Source organism: Dipteris shenzhenensis, chromosome 6 (assembly GCF_047967505.1).
Source record: "Dipteris shenzhenensis isolate YYH24624 ecotype China chromosome 6, Dip_SZ_1.0, whole genome shotgun sequence".
NCBI lineage: Eukaryota > Viridiplantae > Streptophyta > Polypodiopsida > Gleicheniales > Dipteridaceae > Dipteris > Dipteris shenzhenensis.
In genome coordinates this window covers 10164723-10181552 of record NC_141601.1, presented here as the reverse complement: position 1 = coordinate 10181552, position 16830 = coordinate 10164723, and the positions used below count along the sequence as shown (strand labels likewise).

Sequence of the window (16830 nt, the reverse complement as noted above, 5' to 3'; positions counted from 1 at the left end):
TATACAAATCAGGAATTTCGCAAGATGTCCTTCACAATATCCCTCACATTTGCATGGATTGGTGGACTTTTTGCAAGACTGCCTCCTCAAATTTCACAAGATTGGCACAAAACTCCCATGAGTCAACAAGACAGAATATCTTACACACTCGACCCTTGCACAAATAATGTGCTTTTCCTAACAGTTGTCCCATAATGTGGGTTGCTTTCAATTTGGGCCTTTGAGCCCTGCAACTCCAAGGCTAGCATGCCTCGACACAGCTGCCACTTTGGTGCCTGAGACTATAGAAATACTAGACTAGAGGCCTTATAGTGTTGTTTTGGCTACTGTCTTCTTGACTATCACAAGCAGGCTGATACTTTTTGTACTGGAAATTAAGCTCAAAAAACCTCACAGCCTTTGCAGCAAACAATCATGACTGGATCTCAAGGACAAATTGATGGTCAAGGTCCTCATCTGACCCATTCTAATGCCTTGTAGAAATCTAGCACGTGAGGGAGAGAGAACACAGGACAATTGCTCCCCACATGCTCCTTTGTAATCCCCTATCCCTCTGATCTGTTACATTATAAGACCATAGAATGACTCCATTCTAACAAAAGCCAACCTATATAAAAACATGCTAATGACTAAAACAAGGGGCCAAAGACAACACCAATTGAGTTTTGTAGGCATTCAATTGCATTGAAACATCTGATGCATACAAGATCATATCAAAGCATCCATACTCCAATGCATATAGCAGTGCATTTCTCCATGAAACATAGAGCTCCTATGTGTAAAGGATACAAGAAAACTACAAAACTCATGCTAATATATTGCTTGCTATAGATTTGAAGAGATTGTTTGTGAGCATGAGCTTTCAAATACTCCAGTGAGATACCTCTTTAGAAAAACATTGTGAGATACTGCCTGGTTCTAATCATTACAAAAGCCAATTGTCGATACAAAAGCTGTAACAGAATACCTTTAAGAGGCTTAGCTAATAGGAGAGAGAATTTAAATGAGACACCTAAATACATCACAGGCTACTCGTACCCATAAATCCAAGCCAGGAAACCGACTACCCTTTTTGAGTTTGATGAAAAGCTGTCCATCATATACTTCCCGAACAAACTCCCTGCAACACAAATCATCCTTGATAGGTAATCAGCATTCATGAAGACATTATTAGGGGATTAAAAATGCACATTTTAAAAATAAGAATAGTACAAATTAGGAGCTTGCCATGCATAGCATTCCAAAAATGTGACACAAAAAAAAAGCTCATAGCCATTCTTGAACAAAGATGGCTACGCTACAGCCTGAACATGAAGGACTCTCAATTTGTTTACTAGCGAGGGAAAGGATAGAATAATGGTAATTACACCAAAGGGCTCAAACTAAAAAGGATGGCATAAGCAAGGGTCTATATAAGTTGTGAAATTTGGAATGAACACAGAGCCTTTAAAAAGCATTGAAGGCATCTAGTACAGCAGAGAGCGATAAATATGATTTAGGCGGACAAAAAAAATTTAATATGCCCTTTTACAGTAAGATATGGAGAAAGTAGATACCTTCAAGATAGAGTCTCAGGCAGAAAGTTTGTAGGAAAAGGTCGTTCTCATGACCAGAAGTGGAAATACACTGATGGAAGAATGACAGACAGAAACATGGGACTCGTAAGCCTGCAAACAGACAATGGCTTCTTTATGACAGCATTCTTTAAATTGAAGTTCAGCATGCACCACCAGCCTCTCTAGAACGTTGTCAAACAGTCTACGAAGCTGATTGCTCTTCAAGCATCTATGAAACTTGTGTAGAGATCTATATAGATCTATACAAATGGGAACAAGAATGCTATTCTACACAGAAATAATGCAATAGCTCAGTGAAAACGAGCTGACATTTTAAGATGTGACAAGTCGTGAACATATCTGGTTTGTGTGTTCCAAAAACCTTTAAAAATCACCAGAGGACATTCATAGATCATTATCACTCTCTCTCCATGGGCTTCAGACATTTCTATGTACTCATGTTTTTATGATTCTGCTATGTTTTTCTTGGATGTGACTCCTGCTTAGAGGCGCCACCCATTCAGCTCATTGTATCAGCTTCTTTCAGTCTCATAGACCCTTTGGACTTCCAAACACTTTTAATAAACTTTCTTTCTTTGCCCTCAACACCTGCACTATGAAGGGATAGCTCAAGTGGTAGACGTTAGATTAAGGCCCTTCTCTAGATTTATGTATATGTACCTATTTATATATAGACCAGTGTGTGGATACAGTGATAAAAAAGAGGGCTATGTGGATCGATTGTGTTTTGTGGAGTATTCCATTTTCTCAATTTGGTATCAGAGTGTAGAAGAGCCTAAGAGACCTGGACTCATTATATCGTGAAGAGTTTGCTTAGAAGCTGTCATGGAAAGCAGCATTTCCAGATCGACCCCTTGTCTTCCTAGAAAGCTTCAAAGCCTTGAGTGAGGTCTCAAAGACATTAGAAACTCTGGCCCCGACTGTTGGTCATCCAATGAGCAATAGGTAAGAGGAGTTGCAGCCACACAGGCTTTTCAAAGCTTGTATGAGGTGCTCAAATGCCCATGTAGAGATTACGGCTGTTGAAACAGCCTATCGGTGAGTGTGACAATCAAACAGATGTAGGCTGTTGTGTTTCGATCACAGGACTGTGCAAGAAGCCGCACAAGCTTTTTCAGCTCACAGGTGGCTGAGCAGCACAATGGCTCACCCGCCAACATATGAAAGAGCAGATGCGCATGGTTTTGAGCAGCAGTTTCACTGAGAAAAAGACTAATCAGCCCTATTTGATTATTTTTTTTCACAAAAAGATTACCTCATTAAGTATAAATGAAAGCCACAAGAGCAAGCTCAAATGCGGGAGTACATCATGTCAAGCATGAGAGAAAAAACAGCTCAAAAGGAGCTAACAAAAATCCAAGGTGGAGGCTGGAAATGCCACCTCAACCCTGAAGAAGACTCAAAGAAGAACGGAGATCATCTCCAAACTCTGAAAAAAATCTCTCTCCTGGCTGTAGCTGCTCTGGAGGATCCCTGCATGCTCGCCTAGATGGCGATCAGCGTGTGTATAGTATTAGTCCATATATTGGCCATAGACTGGGAAGGGTGAACCTGTGAACCCTCCATCACCTCCGTACATCTGGCCCTCCAAATATGCCAAGCTGCAATGCTAGCCAGAATCTCCCAAGCTGTGTCTACCGAGGCATGAGCAGCTCTGAAAGAAGTGAAAGGAACATCTTGGAGAGAGCATGACTCCACAGAGTGTCATCGTATACAGCCATGTCCCTCGAAAAACACCTGAGGGCCAGTAAGAGATAACCATGCAAATGATCCCCATGTAATGAAGAAGGGTGTTTTATGAAATATGCAAAGAATCCTAGCAACACCCTTCCATATCGTCCTCGCATGTCTGCACTCCCAAAGGCAATGCTGAACTGACTCAACTGCTGCGTGGCATCGAGGACAAGTAGCGTTAGCCCTGAACCTGGATCTCCATAGGTTCACTGCAATCCCTTCATGAATAGAAAGTCAAAAGAAGAGAGTGATCTTTCTATTTCTGAGGGATTTCCAGAGCCTCCTCCAAAAGTTTTTCTGCACCTCTGCAAAAATATGAAAACTATCCCAATGAGGAGCTTTGGAGGGCCTCCAACCTCTACTACTAAGCTGAAATTTCCTAGCATTTTTTACTGTGTAACGAAAGAAGGGGATACTCTTCTCTCGGTGCTCTTCATCAATCCATTCCCACTCCCCTGGATCCCACTGCAAGAACCTGATGGGAGAACCACCTTAACCAGAGTCTCCAAGACCCAAGTGCCAGGAGAACAGGGTCAGGATCAAGATGCCACTGTGAGTCCATGCCCCACTCCATGTAACTTGCAATCCTAACAGGGTGGAAGGCAACCTCCAAAAGAATATCATCAAAAGGTCTGAGAAGTCTGCCTCTCGACTGAACATCAAAGACAAGGGTCTCCTCATGTGCATCTTGCAAGGCAATGACCTGTAAGGGAACACCCGTCCCCGTTGCAAGGCAATGACCTGTAAGGGAACACCCGTCCCCGTGAAAGCTCCCAACCAAGTAGACTCTGTGATTGTCATGCCATCTGTATCTATCCACTCTGCTGGTATGGCTGCCTCTATCTGCCGTCGTTAAGAGTCTCTGATCCTCTAGAAGTCGTCTAAAAGCCTTCCAGGCACCTACAGTGGAAGCAGGTCCCCTCTCCCATCTAGACCACTGCATATAATGTGACACTCCTAGTGATCTGCCATGCTCATCTAGTATAGATTCATTCCACATAACTGGCTACCTGTCTATTTCTTCGGGAGAGGAGGATGTAACTCTTCGAAGAGTGTCTCTGAAGCTGCCCCAAGCTTTCAAAATGAAAGCCATGAGAGGGGAAGAGGGAGATCTACAATGGGCTGAAGTAAAAATCCATCTCGACCTGTCCATCCAATCTCCCCCGTGAAAAGGTGTATAAGACTGAATCCTGCGTAGGAAAAAATACACCTCTCTGATCCATACATCCGACAAGCAACCTATAAGGTGTTGCCACAAGGGTCCTCTTTGTCTTTTGCAAGCAAAAGCATACTCATTTAGAATCCCAACCCAAAGGCCACCACCTCACAAGTCCATCTACCCTCCAATAATCTCAACCTCGTCAAGAATTTTAGATGTGAGGGATTGTCCAATCAAGATACTGTAAAAGATTACAAAGATATGGTGTTGTAGGCATAAAGTCAACCCTATGGTTGACCAATAGTACTTGGGTACTATATATACCAAGTACTTGTATTGTTTCATTTGAACATTTCTACTGGAGCTTTCTTGTGTGTGCACTCTTGCTCACTTGTGTTCACAACCTGTCTCCACTTTGTTCCTACATTTGGTATCAGGGCGCTTCCATCTCTAGAGCCCATTCCCGTGCTTGCTTCCAGACTCCCACAAGCTTGGTGCTCCAACCTGCATTCCTGGTTCTCACATTCAGCTCTCCGGCTTTCGCTTGAGGTAGCTCCAACAGTCCAACGTCTATTTTTTGACCTTTTGAGGTCCGATTTCGACCTCTTTCGAAATTTCTGAGGTGCCCGCATACAAACAAGCCTGTTCCGCATCATTTCAGGCGGGGGGGGTGGGGGGGATCTGTTTTTTTTGTCCGTACAGTTGTACAGACGTCCGTACGGATTTGTCTGTACAGTTGCGCAACAATGCCACGACTCCGTACAACTTGTCAGAACCTGATTTCGAGTCCGTACGGCGATTCGACCAGTTTTCGGCTGTTTTTTGGCATTTTTGCTCAGATATGGACTCTTTTAAGCTCCAGCCTCTCCCAGGTGTGTTCTAGCAGCTCCACGCTCTTCTCTACACGTGTGTTGTGTTTAGAAGTACTCCCGACAACTTCATTTAGCTCCAAACAGCTCACTTCAGCTCCTTTGTCATCTCCGGCTTGCCCACACAGTCAGTCAGTGGACTGTTTTGCAGGTGGTTCGGCCCAAGTTACACTTCCAGTAAGTGTTTTGAACTGTGTATTTTGCTTCAGGACTGTTTTTGCAGTCCATACTCTTGCACTCTCAGGTGCATTTGCAGATACTCTGCATTGTTGGGTGCATTTGCAGTTATTTTACAGTTGTGGATGCTTTTGAGCTCCGTTGGATGCATTTGAGCACTTGTGGGTGTGCTATTTCACATTTGGGTTGTGCATTTTCAGTTTAATTTTGCACTTCAGATTACAGCAGAGTGCAGTGATTGGTTGATGCCATTTTTGCAGTGATTGCATTGTGCAATCAGTGGGATTTCAGAGCAACCAGTTGTACTTTGCATTTGCAGCCAGTATTAGCTTGGGATTTGCATGCACATTTGCAGCCAGTTGCACTTTTGGGACTTGCAGTTCTTTTTGCAGGTACATTTGCAACTTGTGGGTATCCCATTTTGCATCATGTCGACTCTTTCAGACAGTTTTGGCAATTTGTCCGAGGGTGACAAGGTAGATGGACCAAACTATGCCTCGTGGTCATTCATGCTTAAGAACATCTTGGTTGGTAAGGGCTTGTGGGATATTGTTAGTGGGGATAAGGTGAGCCCAGCAGGCTCATCTACATCCAGCACAGCTTCTTCGGGTCAGACTACAGGCAGACAGTAGATTGCTACAGTCCCTCCTACTAGTCCCATAGCATCGACGGAGGGGCAGAAGAAAAAAAAAAAATTTCTTCAAAAAAGAGACTTCTATTAAGTAAGAAAGAAACTCGCTAGAGCAAGCTTTGAGCGAAAATACAACATCATGAGATTATGAGAATAAATAAAACCCCCTCAGAGTGAGGTGGAAAACAACCAAGGCTGAGGCTGAAAAAGCCACCTCAACCCTGTAAGAGTCTCAGAGAAGAAAGGAGAGTCCTTCCATTCCTTGAAGAAAGAAGCCCTCCTAGCTGAGGCTGCACGGGAGTCTCCCTGTATCCTCATCCATATGGCCATCAAAGTATATACGGTATCTGTCCAGATACTAGCCAAAGTGTGCGAGGGATGAACCTGAGTACCCTCCATAGTCTCTGTACATCTGGCCCTCCACATATGCCAGGATGCTATGCTCGCTAAAATCTCCCAAGAAGTATCCACCGAGACATGTACATCTGTAAAAGGAAGGTGTGGTACCACATCCAACGAACAGGACTCAATTTGATGACGTCAAACCAAAATGGCTCGAGAGGAGTCAAGTCTCTCATAGAATACCTGAGGCCCTGTAAGAGAAAGCCAAGCCACTGAGCCCCATGTCATAAAGAATGGGAGTGCGCAAAGTGATTGAAAATCCTGGCTACCCCCTTCCAAATCATCCTCGCCTGTCTCCTGTCCCATAAACAATGCTGAATAGTCTCCGAAGTAGAGAGGCAACGAGGGCAAGTAGGGTCGGCTCCGAATCTGGATCTCCAAAGGTTCACTGCAATCCCACCATGGATAGAAAGCCAAAAGAAAAGAGTGATCTTTCTATTCATGTGGGATTTCCAGAGTCTCCTCCAAAAGCACCTCTGCAGATCCGCAGTGATATCAAATGTCTCCCAATGAGGAACTCTGGAAGGTCTCCAACCTCTATCACTAAGCTGAAATCTCCTGGCATTACTGACCGTGTAACGAAAGAAGGGTATGCTCTTCTCTCGATGCCCTGCGTCAATCCACTCCCACTCTCCAGGGTCCCACTGCAAATACCTAATGGGAACTCCCCCGTAAAGCCAAAGCCTCTAAGACCCGGTGGAGAGAAGCCGGGGGTCTGGGTCGAGGAACCACTCTGAATCTGATCCCTGCATCAAAAGACCTACAACCCTGATAGGCTGAAAAGCTGACTCAAGCAAGATGTCCTCTGTGGATCTGAGCAATCTGCCACCATCCTGTACAGTAAAGACCAAAGCATCCTCCTGTGCATCTCGAAAGGCCAAAACCTGAAGTGGAACATCGCCTCTCAAAAAAGTACCTGCCCAAGTGGAGCAAGTGAGTGGCATATCATCTGTGTCTACCCACTCCTCTGGAAGGGCTGCCTCAATCTGCAAGATCCTCCCTGCACTCCCTCTGAGATGTCCTATCAACTGAGACTTGGTCTCCTCTGGAAGCCTCTGGAAAGCTTTCCAAGACCCCAAAGATGATGCAGGTCCCCTCTCCCACCTGGACCACAGCATGTAGAGTGAGGCACCAAGTGGTCTGCCATGATTATCTAAAATACTGTCATTCCACATGATGGGTTGCCTATCAATCTCTTCACGAGAGGAAGGAGGAATCCTCCGAAGAGTGCTCCTAAAACTGGCCCATGCTTTCAGAATGGCAACCATGAGAGGGGACGAAGATGATCTGAGGTGTTCTGTGGTGAAGATCCACCTAATACTGCTCATCCAGTCTCCTCCTGAAGAAGGTGTGCATCTCTGAATGTTGCTAATAAGAAAGACCTTCCACGGTTCCTGCCCTGGCAAAAGTCCCCGCACCACCGTCTTGCAAAGTAAAGCTCTGCACTGCAAATCTGGATCAATAATATTGAGACCCCCTTCCTGTGTGGGGAGGATGAGGGTTTCCCAAGCCACCCTGGCTAAGGTATCTGCTGTGCCATCAAGCCCACTCCAAAGAAAATTTCTGATCGGTCTCCTGAGCTGAGTGATGCAGTCCCTAGAATAGCACCAGCAAGAACAAACAAACCAGGCCGTGGCCAAAAGGACCTGGTTGACCACCACAACTCTAGAGGCAAGATCCAGCTTGGCTGAGCTTCAAAAAAGGAGCTTCCTCCTGATGCTCTCCAACACGGAAGCAAACTGCTGCGTGGAAGAAATATCCAAGCCGACCTGGCAGCCCAAATATATGATAGGCACACCCCTCTGAACCCAAGTAAATCCTATGTCAAGCCCCCAAACTAGAGTGTCCTCATCACTGATCCAAAAGCCATTGGATTTATGCCAATTTATCTGCGCCCCCGCCGCCAAGCAAAATAAATCCAATGCTGTCCTACAGGAAGAGAGCGTCTGTGGATTGGCATCCAGGTAAACTGCAGTGTCATCTGCCAACTCACTGTCAAGTAACTCCTCTTCCCTTCTAATAGGAAGTCTCAGCCCAAAGATGTCAGCTTGAGATCGAATATAGATACTCATAGCTTCGGCCACGAAAAGCTTCGGCCACGAACAAAAAAAGGAAAGGAGCAAGGGGGCATCCCTGACGGACTGATATGGAAATCTGAAATCTCTGACCCCTTACCCCACCGAGAAGTATCTGGCTGTGGGCTGATCTGTACAAGGAGGAAACACCTTTGATCCAAGCATCAGTAAAGCCAAAACGAAGAAGGATGCCCTCCAAAAAACCCCAATCTACCCTGTCATAAGCTTTCTCAAAATCCAAGAGTAGAATGGCTAGATTTTGGCCGCTCTGCATGGCCCACTCTGAAGCTTCCTAGAAAGAGAAAATGTTATAAAAAATGCTTCTGCCATGCACAAATCCCGTCTGAGTGTCATGAATAAGATCTGGGAGAAGGGGCTACAATCGGAGGCTAATTGTCTTGGCCAAAATCTTGTAACAAGTCCCCAGAAGTGTGATAGGCCTCCACTGGGACACTAGATTTCTGCAACCTCCTTTTGGGATAAGGTAGATGAGACGGGCAGAAGAAGTTTGACCGTTGCAGTGCCCAAGTGATGTTTTTGATTGCCACAAATGTGAAGAGGCACATTATGACGACTATCAAGTCGTGCAAGGATGCAAAGGCAGCATGGGAAATATTATCAAACATGTATCATGTTAAGAATGAGGCAAGGGCCATTGCCTTGACAAATCAGCTCAAGGATCTCGAGATGCAGGAAGGCCAAGCCATCACTGATCATATTGCCACGATCACTGATCTACGTGATCAGCTCACAAGTATTGATGAGGAAATAGAAGACAAGAAGCTCGTCTCTATTACTCTCAATAGCTTAGCGCCCTCATATGGCACATTCGTCACTTCATTGACCATTGTTCTCAGGGCAGTCCCACTCTCGTTCAATGAGTTAGTTGGGCTTTTGTTGCAGGAAGAGGAGAGATGCTCAAATTTTGCCAAAGCCTGTCATTAGGGTGAGCAAGTGCTTGCCATGGGTGGAAAGGGCAAATTTCAGAAAAAGTTTGAGCAAAAACACAGCCATACAACTCAACCCAAGGAGGGGAATGCAAGCAGTTCAAGCAAAAATCAGAAAAAGGACAGATGCAATTATTGCAAGAAGCCAGGGCATTACATCGCAAAGTGTTAGAAAAGGATTGCCAATGAGAAGAAGAGGCAAAGGGATAGCTCTAGCAGTAATTTTGTTGCCCCCACTGAAACTTGTGCTTCAGATGGCCACAGGCTTACAGTTCTCCATTTTAAATTTCTGCAACAACCCCTTCGAATACTTTGTCTGTGACATAGAAATCCCATCAAGGGTGTGCCAAAATCCAATGCCAAGACAATAGTGCAATAGGCCCAAATCTATCATGTCAAAGTTGTGACATAAAGCGGACTGCACTGCTGTAATTTGCTGCAAATCATTGCCAGTGAGTATGATGTCATCCACATATAGTACCAGCATGACCAATTCTGATTTTTGCTGCAGAACATACAGATTTGGCTCTGTATGAGTGTTGACGAAGCCCTGGTACAGCAAAAACTGATGTATCTTCTGATACCACGCACGAGGTGCTTGCTTCAATCCATATAGAGCCTTCGTGAGCTTGCATACCTTGTGCTCTTGTCCCTTCACCTCAAAACCTTGGGGATGATGTACATAGACCTCCTCTTTAAGATCTCCATTGAGGAAAGCGGTCTTGACATCCATATGGTAAATTGACCAACCATAAAATGCAGCAAGAGAGATGACAGAACCAATGGTGGTCATCTTGGCCACTGGAGCAAAAGTCTCCTCATAATCTATCCCCTCCTCTTGTGCAAACCCCTTGGCAACCAAATGAGCTTTGTATTTCTCAACTGTGCCATCTGAATGGTATTTCACCTTATAAGTCCATTTTGTGCCAACCACATTTTTCCCAATGGGCGCATCAACCAAGTCCCATGTGGCATTCTTCTCAATGGATTTAATCTCAGCTTCCATAGCTTTCTGCCATGCGGGATTATGCTGAGCATCCTTGAAGCTCTTAGGCTCATTTTCAGCTTCCATCACTGAGGTCATCAAAGCAAAATTGACCTTTTTTTGATTTTTCTGAGTGCTGGCCCTGGTTTTCCCCAAAGTAGGCTGATCCTTAGCATCTTGAATGGTCAACCTTGCCCAACGTGGAATAGATTTCTCTGCTGTACCACTTGGGGCTGCATCATCATCTTTAGTGGCCTCACAACGTTGATAATGCCTCCAAACATGAGGCTGTCTATTCTCATTAATTGGCTGCAAATCTGAAACATTTGAGGGAGAGCCATCCTCAACATGTGGCAAGCCATCTGAACTATGAAAAGTAGAAGGGGAAGCATCAAGAGACTCCGTCTCATCATTCTCAAACTGGATGATGTCCAAAGGGGTGTCATCATATGGTGGCAAGTCTGCACTAGCGGGCTGCATGCACTCATTCTCAGCAAAGAGAACATCTCTACTGATTATTACCTTCCTAGTAGTGGGATTATAAAGCCTAAATCCCCTGCTTTTAGTGCTATACCCCATGAAAATGCATTTGACACTCTTGTCATCAAGCTTTATCCGATGTGCATCTGGAACCAAAGCATATGCCACTGAGCCAAAAACTCTGAAATGACTAACCTTTGGCTTAAATCCATACAAAGCCTCAAATGGAGTCACATTAACCAAAGCTTTGGTAGGGCATCTGTTCTGAATGTAAGTGGCTGTCACAACTGCTTCTCCCCAAAAAGCCTTTGAGACTCTCTTGAATTTCAGCATGCATCTCGTCATCTTCACGAGAGTACGATTCTTCCTCTCAGAGAGTGGATTATGCTGTGGTGTGTAAGGGCATGTCAAGTGATGTTTAATTCCATGCTGCTTCAAAAATCCCTGGAATGCATGTGACATGTACTCTCCTCCTCTATCTGAGTTGACTGTTCCAATTCTAGAATTGGTTTGGTTCTGAGCCATAGCTCTGAACTCCTGAAACCAATAGAACACCTCAGATTTTTCTTTCATGACAAAAAGCCATGTGAACTTGGAGAAGTGATCTATAAAGGTCACAAAGTACCTTGCTCCTCTATGCGTGGGAATAGTCATGGGGCCACCTACATCAATGTGAACTATCTGTAACACTCTGGTTGCCTTGACCCAATTCTTGCCTTGTTTACTGAATGGCAAGTGATGCAATTTTCCAAGTGCACACCCTTCACACACTTCATTTGCTGGTTGCTGTAATTTTGGCATTCCCTGAGTCATATTATTGTTGTACAAGTAGGACAATGCCCTGTGATGGACATGTCCAAACCTGGCATGCCATAAATCAGCCTGGGAAGTGTTTGCTACAGCCAATACCTTCTGATCATAAGGCTGAGCATCAAGCTTGTATAAGCCTTTGTCATATGTGCCTGTTGCTACAACCTCATACCTTTTCTTTGGATCCTTAATCCTGCATTGGTTGTCCTGAAATTCGACCAACATATGTTGATCATGGGACTCCATTGGAAAAGGGACTCAAGTTGAGTAAGCATGATGCTGCTGAAAAGTTTGATGGCACTTTGTACAGGCAGTTGGTTGGCAGTTTGATATATCTATGCTCCACACGGCCTGATATTGCCTACGCCACAGGGCTTTTGAGCCAGTTTATGCATTGTCCCACGATCACACATTGGAATGCAGCAAAGAGGGTTCTCAAATATGTCCATGGCACTCTCTCTCTTGGCTTGCATTATGCTTCAGATTGTGATCTAAAGCTGAGTGGTTTCACCGACTCAGATTGGTCAGGGGACATTGACAACAGACGGTCCACTACTCGCTATTGCTTCTCATTGGGTTCAGCCTATATCTCATGGCTCAGTAAGAAGCAAGAGCGAGTCTCTCTTTCCTCCAGTGAAACAGAGTACAAAGCTCCAAATTCAGCTACTACGGAGTTAATGTGATTAAGGAAGCTTTTGCATGACTTGCATCATGCACAGGATGGCGAAGCAAACTCTATCTTATGTGATAGCCAGAGTTGCATTGCCATAGCCAACAATCATGTCTTTCATGCTCGCATGAAACACATTGAAAATCATTATCATTATGTACGGGATTGTATTTTTGATGGCTTCACTGATCTCATCTATTGTCCATCTGAGGACAATGTGGCGGATACCTTCACCAAAGCCCTGTCAACAGATCTTTTCTTACGACATCGACATGGCTTGGGGATCAAAGACATTTTCACAATGTCAAGGGGGGTTATGAAGTGATTCACAATGACATTGTTTTCATGTACTCCCATAGGTTGCATATCCATCTACATGAATTTGTGCAACCATGGTACTTTAGGTACTGCAGGGTACACCTGAGATGTTTCCAGGGTACTTTCAGCCATATCTTTGAGGGGGGATTTATAGAGATTACAAAGATATGGTGTTGTAGGCATAAAGTCAACCCTATGGTTGATCAGTAGTACTTGGGTACTATATATACCAAGTACTTGTATTGTTTCATTTGAACATTTCTATTGGAGCTTTCTTGTGTGTGCACTCTTGCTCACTTGTGTTCACAACCTGTTTCCACTTTGTTCCTATAGATACAGACACCCCACTCCGACCCACTACAATAGATCAAATGTCAATACCGTTCCAAGGAGAAAGCACCCATTTTTGTGAAAGTCTGTCCCTCACAACCTATGCTCTAAAGCAACGTCCATCGGGTTGCCAACAAGGACATCACTACAGCTCCTACCTAAGGATCAGCCTCAAGGGCTGGTGTCTTACATGGTCATGAAACCCGAGCATGTTCTAGCTCACACTGTCCAACTCATTTCGCATAGTGTGGAAGTAGTTTTAGGGAACTTACATGTAATCCCAAGGGCTGGTGTCTTACATGGTCATGAAACCCAAGCATGTTCTGGCTCACACTGTCCAACTCATTTCACATAGTGTGGAAGTAGTTTTAAGGAACCTACATGTAATCCCAAGAACCCAAGTGCCAGAACTTTGCAAGAAGTTTCTGCCTTGAGGAACAACAAGGCCGTAAGACCAAACTATGTGAGGCTGTGAAGGCTGGGGGGTCACCGCCGCAAGGCTAGAGCCATGCACACCCCCACCACCCCCACCTTCCGCCCCCCCCCCCCCCCCTTCTTCCCTTCTCAAATGGGGTATTCAAGGCCAAGAGAAGAGGATGTTTCGGGGGATTTTGAACTGGGAAGAGATTTGGGTTTCTAGTGAAAAGGGTTTGGAGGTGGATCTTGGGTATAGAGGGCAATGGATGGCTAGGGGGGATCGAAAAGTGGAGGGTCAATTGACAGAACTGGCTCGTCCCTCTCACTTCCTTGGGCCCATTCATGCTCACTTGGTAATGCACTTAAGACAAGTTCTGCATAGCTCAAGAATGCAGGCCTATCCTCTACCTGGAATATCATGCAAATCTTCTGTTAAATCTAGAACTTGTCTCAAATCTCAAATTGGACTTTGGAGGGGAACTTCACACTGTTAGGGCATTATAAGGTGATCAGCCACAGGAAAAGTTCAGTGGATCATCATAGGAGCATCACGGAGCTCATTTCCTTGGGCCTCAGAATGCTCACTTGGTGGCACACTTGAGAAAATTTCCACACAGCTCAAGAACCTAGGCCTATCCTCTACCTCGAACACCCATGCACATCTTCTTATGTCAGTTTGGATTTTGGCATAACTTTAGGACACAATAAAATGATAGCCATAGGGACAATTCAATGGATCATAATAGATCCAGTCCATCACACTTGCTGTTAGCACCTACTCTACGGTTACCTTAGGCAGTCATCCAGTCTCTTCCTTTTCTTTCAGCAACAGGCCACAAACAGTCGGTCTCTTCCTTTTGCTCTTTTTCTTTTTTCAGTCTTCCTTTTTGTCAACACCTTGCAGATAGCTGATCATTGTCTGGAATTTTCGCAGGCATAATATAGGTGGCTAATAGTTCTGGGCAAAAAAGGAGCAAAAACTAAATAATTGATAAACTGCGCTCCATGCATAAGAAATTGAATCAGATTAGGCACGAGCTGATGGTATCCAAAACCAGCATGAGAGAACTAGCATGCAAAAGGCTAAAAAAAAAGAGCACAAACATTCTTTTGAGGAAAAGGGAGAGCCCACAAGGACACTAAAAGAAGCTGGGGCACATGATCAGTTAGTAAACAGGTAAGAAGCAACTAACAGACTGCAAATCGAGTGTATTTTAACAAATTTGCAAAGGCTAGAAGCCCAGCATCCAGATTCTGCTTCGATGTGGAGACACACAACGTTTCTTTGCATGGGATGGAAAAGTTTGAGCAATAGGAGTAGGCTTAGGTAATCGAAGAAAATGCTGCCTACTGAAATTGGATGGGATCAAAACTCTTTTTGACGTAAATGATTTCTCCACCAGTCACAATAGGATCAAATAGATTAGCTTACCATCACAAAACAAACTTTCAAACCCCACATCAAACTGCAGGTATAGTCGTCGTTGAGTAACCAATTTCTCAAATAAGAAATTCTTAGCATGGTCATCAAATACCAACCCCAAAAAGCCGCCCTATAGTAATTTTCATTGCTCAGTGTAAGACTGACAGACAACCAGCAACAGTAGCAAAGAAATCAGATATTCGAAATAGAATTAGAATGACATTTTTTGCATGAAGAATGCACTATCTATATCACAACTGTAAATCGTAGAAAATCTAGCTGAAACATAATGTCCAAACAAATGCAATTCCAAGGGCAGATAAGAGGCCTGAATACACAAACAGTAAGAAGGGAGCAGGTATGATTACTCAGAGAGAAAGATTGTCTTGCAGCCATATGGATCTATTTCATGTGTCCTTGTTTTGTCCTGCAAAATTGCAAGGCTTTGTTTTAATAGGTGAGGCAAATCAAACAAAGGTCCACAGAACATGACAAAATCTACACCAATAAGAGAAAAGCATGACACTCAAACACCAGAAAATCAGAGGGGCTATGTGAAACTGACATGCAAAATATAAAAACCCTAGGCGCGATGTCCATAGTTGGATTGAAAGATAACATAGGAACTCCACTATCAAAACAGTGTTCGCAACTACTGTATGGTCACGTTCAAGGAGACAATTATTTCTTTTTTTGGTCTAGTATTGAGGTTTTGAATGTGTGCATAGATTAGACATCAAGTATGAAACCTTGGAGACTTCTTTATGTAAATTGACCTGAGATTGGAACCACAAATCATGAAGCAGTGAGTTGAACATGGATCATGCATTAACTCAAGAGCATGTACTTCTTTCTTCATTGAGAAAAAATAGGCTGGGCTTGCACCTGTTGACTGCATGGAATAAGCAGCCAAGTTCTTCCTCCTTAGACGAAGCAGAATGTATCAAAACTGCTACATAAAGCTGGTTATTTTTTGGATGCAGTGAGTTTGTCAATTCGTCTTATTTAATGCCTTACATTTCCATGTGGATAACAGCTTCCTAGGGAAAATTATTGGAATAATTCATGATCACGTCTGCATTGGGCTCTATCCGATCGAGATGCGATGTCATAGAGAGATGGTACTACGATAGATCAGACAGCAACAGACATTGACAGCACCACAGGATGCTAAGGCAGACCGATCACATTCTAAATGATGAGGTAAAGGGAATTAATAAGGAAATTAATGAAGCCATTCAACCTATGAAGAAAAAATGGCAAAAATATAAGGCAATTTTGGTTACAAATGGTTCGAGTGATGTGCAAAGTTGCTCACGTGAGTGCATTTTGGCATATTGTAGAGGATTTATCCCCCTACGTGCATTCCATAAAGTATGTTATTCGAGCAAAGGTATTCTCATCAATAATTAGTTAAAAGACATTGGCAAATTGTCATGGATCGAAAATGTTATTAAAAGTGAAAGAGAGGTGGTTGGATTTATCACATGCCATCATTTTTCTCTTTCCTTATATTGCAAGCTTGCAAGAAAGGAGCTTTTGAAGTATGCAAAGACAGGGTTTGCATACAATTTTTTGATGCTTCGAAAACTCCTAGAAATGAGACCTACACTTAAATAGGTTGTAGCAAGTCAAATGTGGGATGCATGGCTCACTTGTAAGCAGACCCTTAGAACATTGCACTATGACATGTGTCTAGATAGCGATGATTTTCGAGCTGATGCATCACACCTTCTTTCTTTGTGTAAGCTAATTGTGAAGTTACTAAATATTTGATAGTATGCACAAGTCCAATGGTGACACATGCCCTCCAAATGAGTTGGAGG

General features: G+C 43.8%; 1 protein-coding gene across 1 annotated transcript in view; it reads right to left on the bottom strand.

Moving 5' to 3' along the window:
* Nucleotides 1–16830, bottom strand: part of LOC147900763 (putative triglyceride lipase) — a 162291-nt gene that overhangs the window by 131549 nt on the left and 13912 nt on the right. The window contains exons 2-3 of the mRNA XM_087375737.1: nt 15373–15431; nt 1039–1120 (exon numbers count right to left, since the gene is read on the bottom strand). Coding sequence (XP_087231863.1) covers nt 1039–1120; nt 15373–15431 — 141 coding nt within the window. The remainder of the gene's footprint in view (nt 1–1038; nt 1121–15372; nt 15432–16830) is intronic.